The sequence below is a fragment of the Psammomys obesus genome, unplaced genomic scaffold (assembly GCF_907164565.1).
Source record: "Psammomys obesus unplaced genomic scaffold, mPsaObe1.curated_primary_1811, whole genome shotgun sequence".
Classification (NCBI taxonomy): Eukaryota; Metazoa; Chordata; class Mammalia; order Rodentia; family Muridae; genus Psammomys; species Psammomys obesus.
Window position 1 is genome coordinate 6,792,826 of NW_026596162.1, and position 6,864 is coordinate 6,799,689.

General features: G+C 44.2%; 1 protein-coding gene across 1 annotated transcript in view; it reads left to right on the forward strand.

Annotated features, from left to right (window-relative positions):
• Window positions 1-4,155: 4,155 nt before the first annotated feature.
• Smim13 (small integral membrane protein 13) overlaps window positions 4,156-6,864 on the forward strand; it is a 21,488-nt gene continuing 18,779 nt past the window's right edge. The window contains exon 1 of the mRNA XM_055595229.1: window positions 4,156-4,231. Within this exon, the coding sequence (XP_055451204.1) occupies window positions 4,156-4,231 (76 nt within the window). The remainder of the gene's footprint in view (window positions 4,232-6,864) is intronic.

Sequence of the window (6,864 nt, forward strand, 5' to 3'; positions counted from 1 at the left end):
TTGGCCTTTTGTGCAGAGAACTGAAAAATGAGGGCTCTCACAGATCGTAAAGTAAGATAACTTTCTTCAAAGCAAGGTGATAATGTATATTAAAGAGGGGTATACCGTCAAGCTTGGCATAGGTCCACATGATTGAGGGCACTTAAGGCTTTGATTATTGTTTGGGGCTTTTTATGGGGTTCAAGAGATATTTAGGATCGTTCTCTCTTTGGAAGGACAGATCATGTAACATTCCCCTCCCCACTGAGCGTGTCCTTTCCTGTAATGCGTCTGCTTACCTAGTTAATTATACATAAGCACAAGCTAGTAAATAGGAGATTCTTCCTAAAAGTTCACTTGTTGAAACAGTTTTGCCTTACTGGGCATGCACCCCAAACCGGTTCAAATTAGATCAGCTTTTTCATGATTTCTATCCTGATCTATTGGGAATACCCGAAAATAGAAACTACTCAAATTTGTTTGTTTCTAGGGGTAGAAAAATTTACAGAGAGGAGTGTATACAGTGTGAGGCAGGTGGGGACTTGAGGAAGGGCCGAGGTTGCTAGGTGCATTGTTTGGGGACAGGTGCGGTATATGCAGGTGAAGAAACTAGGCTGTGAACTTATACTGGTTGACTCACTTGTTTGCATTCCTCTGTCCCCAATAGCACCACTCCCCACCTCTACTAACATCTATTCTACTCCTAATTTCTATGTGATTAACCGTTTCAGTTTCTCATTACAAGACAGATCTAGAGTGCTGTTACCCTGAGAGAGACAGAAACAACATTTTGCTCATCCTCCTAAGATACCAACAAACCAACAAACTGAGGAACCAGTCCATCAGAGTTACTCTGGAGAATCCGTGAGTTTATTGGGCTTGCTGACAGAGCAAGTGTGGGTGGCCTTAAAACAGCCACAGGAAAACGTCTGAATCTGGTACTGATGGTGACTTCCCCATGGATGAATAGATAGAGTTCTGTCCTCTCCCTCATCCTTCTTAGCCTATATACTTTTACTCCTCCCTGAGCCTACAGGCTGATTTCTGGAATTCTATGGTTGGTAGGATTCTTGAAGCCTTGGACCTGTTCTATGGCTTTGGGGTAAAGGGTTTCTTTTAAGTTTCATGTGTCCCAGACTTTCCTTGAGTTCCTGATCCCCCCCGTTTTGTTTTTCATGTGCTGGAGTTAAAAATATGAACCCCCACAGTTGTAAAGATAGGGGTTCTTAAAGTATCCTATAGCAGGAAGTTGTGCCACAATTCACCAAAAAGCTTGGATTAGAAACTTGACAGTTTTAAGCGATAGGTGTTATTGTATCATTTATGTATACAGCATGATCTTTTGAATTATTTGTTTTACATATGTGTGTAATAAACCATGCTTTCCTTCACAAAGATGCAAAAACGTAATTATTATTTTGTATGTCTGTGTGGATTTGTGCACATGAGTACGGGATCCATGGGGGCCAGAAGAGGTCACCACATCCCCTGGAGCTGGAGTTGTACTAACATGGGTTCACCTACATTTTTGCAAATGATATGATGTTGTTCTTTACTGCTGAATAGAATGCTCTGCGTTCTATTCAGACGTATTGTCTTTATTCATTCTGTTAATGGGAATGTAGCTTGATCCCCCATCTTGGCTACTGATTTTTACTTACTCGAGCTTACTTACTTGATCTCCCACCCCCACACTACTTGGCTTTAATGAACACAGTGGCACAGATGTCCCTTCAGCATACTGATTGCATTTCCTTTGGAAATATAGCCAGCAATAAAATTACTGGATCATGTGGTACTTCTAATTTTAGCATTTTGAGAAGCCTACATGTACTTTTCCAAAATCCCAGTATAAATATACATTTTCATTAGTGTGTAAGGGTTTCCTTTTCTCTACATATGATTCTTTTTTTCTTTCTTTTTCTGCTTTTCTAAGATATGGTCTCATATAGTAGTCCAAGCTAGTCTTGACCTCACCATGTAGCTAGGGCTGGCCTTGAACTTCTGATCCTCCACCTTCCAAGTGCTAAGAATAATGGCATATGCCACTGATGCAGGCTTTTCAAGTCAATTTAGATTTCTACTTTCTTCATTGGTCTATACTGCTAATCCATTCACTAATCCTAATGATTTCATTCCAAAATGTGTCCTCTATCTGTCCACTTTTCACGAAGCCAGAGATGACTGCCCTCAGCCAAAACTTTTACTTAGATTTCCATAGTAATTTTGATTGAATAGTTCTGGGGCAGTTCTGACACGTGACCCAGATGTTGAGCTGTGAGATCATTCTTTGAGAGTCACGGTTTTGGAGGATACATTACAATCACCTGGGAGCTCTAAAAAACAAACAAACAAACAAACAAAAACAACCAACCAAACCAACCAACCAAACAAACAAAAACCACTTTGCCTGCTCCTTGTCCTGGAGACTGGAATTCATTGAGTGTGGGTAAGATATGGCTATTTGTAGTTTTTTACGTCTCTCTGAGTGGTTCAAATGTGCGTGTGGACTTGAGAAACACTGTCAGGATTCAGAAGGTCAAGTTTATTTGGTCTGAGGCGTTTTTCACACGCTGCTCTTAGTATCTAGTAATTCTTCCTGTAGGTCTCTTCATGGCTAGATTCTTATTCAGGACTCAGATCCTAATAAGTCTCTTCCTCAGGTAGGTCTTCCCAATTTAAACACGCCTATTGCCTTCCTTGTTTTCATTAGGAATTTGAAGTTATTGTACATCTCTACTCATTGCTCGTACCTTCCACCTACAATATGAATAGCTTGAGCTCAGACACCATTTTTTTCCCCCATCTTGGCACCTCAAAGAAGTCCATGGAAGACAAACATGTTTACTATATGTGTATGAAAAAGGTTAAAATCCTTAATTCTTTCTGATTTTCTTTTGAACTAGATCTATTCAAATGTGGTTCTTTCAACCAGATTGTAATCAAAATGTCCTGTTATGCAAGTGAATTGGCTCATCCACTAAGAATGAATAAGTTGATTTCTAAATTTATTGCATTGAGCTCACTCTCTTCACAGGAACGGTATATTAAATCTATTACCGCAGAGCAAGTAATGCCGTTGCGTATTTTTATATGCAGTATTTATTCACAGTGCTGCTTCTGAGCTGGAATACAGCTTGCACAGTTGGGAAACAGCTGAACAAAACTTGCTAAACAGGTAGGTGAATTACAGGCACAGATGTCCCTAAGTCACTCACAAGTTACACCTGAAGGATATTATCTGTGAAAACATAACACAACATCTGTAGCTGGGGGATGGGAAAAGGCTTTCCAGATTCTTACGTCTTTGGGTCAGGGGACTTATTGCCTCACAAGTATCCAATCTTCGCCGGCGGCAATAGGTTAGGTTCAAGTGAAACCTGTTTTTTCAGGCAACCGTCTTCCTTCTTTCCCTCTTACTAAAAACAATTTTGTTTTTGGATTCACGGCTGAAACGTCACTGGCGCCTCGGTATAGCCTAGTGAAGGAGACAGCCCACCGCACAGACTTTTTGAGAACACTAGCCAGTCGTCTTCAGAAGGAGGTGGTGTCTCCAGAACACCAAAGGCACTGGGGACAGGAAAGGAGAGCAAGGCGAAGCCCTGGGAAGTGTTGAATTCTGGGAGTTGTATTTCCTTGTTGGGTAAAGACCTGCACCTCTCAGGAGCTTTGAACTACATTTCCCAGCAGGCCCCGCGCAGCGGCAGCATCGCTGCCGAGTGGGTGCTTGGTGATGAGCTGCTGCGGGGGAGGGGGCAGGGAGCGGAGGAGCAGCTGCGGCGGCCTCGGGGAGTGGTTGACATCTGGCGTCTCCGAGGGCCGAGGGGACCTCGCGGGAGCCGCTGCCGGGGCCTTGCGTCCGCCGCGCCACCTCCAGCTCACGCTTTCCCCTTCGGCGTCCGCCATGGCAGCGTGTCGGTTCGTCGCCGGCCTCTCCGCTCGCCGTGGCCCGGGCTCCACGGAGCGATGAGGCGGTAGTGGCGTCCCGCGGCCCGCTCTTCCCGCGCCTAGGTCGCCCCGGCCGGGGGCAGGTCTGCGGGTGGGTCCCTCCGCGGTCCGCCTCCGCACCGCCCAGCCCCGCCCCCTGGGGGCGCTGCCCTCGGGCGCCCGCCGCACATGCCGCCCCGCCGCCCCGCCGCCCGCCGCTGAGCCCGCGCCCACCCTCCAGCTCTCAAGATGTGGCACAACGTGGGGTTGACCCTGCTGGTGTTCGTGGCCACGCTGCTGATCGTCCTGCTGCTGATGGTGTGCGGTGAGTGGGGCCAGCGCCGTGGGTGGTCGGGAAGGCGTGCGTGGACGAGCGTCGTGGAGCCCACGGTGGTCACCTGGCCTCCAGGGCAGCTCGTCCCGGCCCCACGGAAGCTCAGTGTTCAGGGCTGGCATCCTGGTTCTAGTAGAAAGCTCGTTCCCGCTTCCCGGGCAGGTTTGTCCTTGGTTGTCATAATGCCACAGTCTACCCAGATCTTCACCGTGGCCTGTATTCGAAGGAGAAGTGATTGGTTTCATCTTTTTTATTTGGAGGTTCTGAGCCTGGTGAGAGATTTTTTTTTTTTTTTTTCACCACCTTCATTTTATCCAGGGGTTGGAGCGTACTTGAGTTCCCCAGCGCACATGAAGTGAGTTCGGGCTTTAACCAAATTGCGAGCATATGTGATAACGGGCAGAGCCCCAAAACACGCCTGTAATAAACTTCCAGGGCCAGGTAACCTAATTCTTGGTTCTGCTGTCATGGTGCTGTTTGGTTTGCTGTGTGTATTTCCCTTCTCAGAATGAGAGGACGTTAAACTATTCTCAAGGCATGTTTCAGTCACTCTTAATTCGTTATGCACAGTAGCTGATAACTATGGGTCTCAAGCAAAGAGGCCGAACAATCGTGAGAATTTGGAAAGCATTTCGAATAGATGCCAGCGAGCGTTGGTATTTACAAGAGTGTGCGCTTGACTTAGTGGATTAAAACTTTATAAATACCGTAGACGGTATTATTACGTAGTTATTGCTCAGTCCATTGGCTGTGCTAGGAAAAGTTACATATTTTACACACCTGGATACACATAAAGATACCCACACGTATATTTAATTTTTGTTAGTGATCCTGATTGAATGAAGGGCCTCACATGTGTCAAGCACATGCTGAACAGCTGAGCTAATTCCCAACCCTAAATTTTGAGCTAATCTCCAGCCCCAAAATTTTTGGCTATTTCTAGTGACACTAGGGCTAAAAAGTCTTTTTTTTTTTAAAAAAACAAACAAACAAAAAACCAGGGGCTCACTCTGTAGCCTTTTTTTTTTTTTTTTTTTTTTTTTTTAAAGATGGGCCCCTAGGTAGACCAGGTTGGCACTGAGCTTGCTGTGTGGTAGACACACCCAGCTTATTTGATGCCAGGATGGAACTCCAGGCTTCCGGCAGGCTAGGCTAACTGTGCCCCCAGTTCAAGGTTCTTGAAATAAGAATAAACTAGCCCTTAAGCATTAGTTGGCTGGATGAAGGATGAAGCCATGTGTTAGCCTTTCTACTGGGAATGAAAATGTGCCATACAAGCCATACTACATCTTGGGCAGAACACTTGCCAAACTTCCTCTGAGACATTTTAATTCCCGTTTGCTTTCTCAACTTTCAGTGGCCATTGGGCTGCTTATTTTTACTCATTTCTTTCTTTTTTTTTTTAACATGCCATGCCATTAGCTTTAGGAAACCTAATGAGTGAGAGGTAAGGTATGACACTTTAAAACTAATGGTTGTATAAGCAGTCCAAATACTGTTCCTTGTTGGGAAACTAATGACAGGGTAGGGCAGCCTTTTGTTTTGACTAGAAGGTGGCTGAAGTTTTAAGAGAAGAGGGAAGGGGCATACCGGCTTTGGGTGCCTGATAATTTGCTGGGGCTGTGTCGAAGGACGCCACAGACTGGCTCATGTACCCCACAGACATTTATTCTCTCAGAGTCCTGGAGGCTTGGAGGGCTTTAAGGGCATCTTTCCTTGGGGTGTAGATGGCCAACATTTCCTGGTATTTTCACAGGTTCTTCTCATTGTAGGTATATGATACTGGCCATTGGAGAAGGGCCCTGGCACTTACAAATTTACTTACTTTCCAGACACAGTCACATTGGGAATTAGGACATGTGAATTTGGCAGCGATGGGACACAGTTCAGTCTATAACATGTAACATGTCTCCAGCATTTGCTGAAGGGTAGGACGTATATTCCCTTAAGTAATTTTTACCTTTCTGGTGGTCATTAGCTTTCTTTTATTTATTTATTTATTTATTTGTTTGTTTGTTTATTTATTTATTTTTGAGAACCTGGCTAATGCTTTGAAAATGTTCAAGAAAAAAAAAATGTATAAACACATTTTTTTCCTTTCTTACCAACATTTTTTTTTTTTTTTTTTTTTTTTTTTTTTTTTTTTTTGAGGGGGCTTGTCTTTTTTAGGAGATTTTTAAAATCGGGAGCAGAGAGTTCAAATTACCAGCCTTGACCTTTGGGCTGGCTCCCCTGCTTTCTGATCTCATTAAATTTTGCCACCTTTCTGCTTGTGCCCACTAGACCCTGGATTGGAATCTATCACCAGGTTGGCCCCACGGAATCAAAATTGCGTTTGCTGGAGAATGAATGCCAATGAGCGATTTCACACAGCAAATTCTGAATTTCACATTGAGATTCCTGGGGAGGTTTTCCTTTTGTATATATTGATTGTTTCTTCTTTTTCATTTTTATTCATTTAAAAATGTTTTCTGTTTGTACCATTCAGTGGAGCTTTGTCAAGGTGGGTAATGAATGACTTCCATAATACTGAATGGGTATTCACTTGTCTTCTGCATAATTGAGGTTTCTCCCTGAGAAGCACTTTGAGCTTTCATATACCATGCTGCTATCCTTCCGAAGAG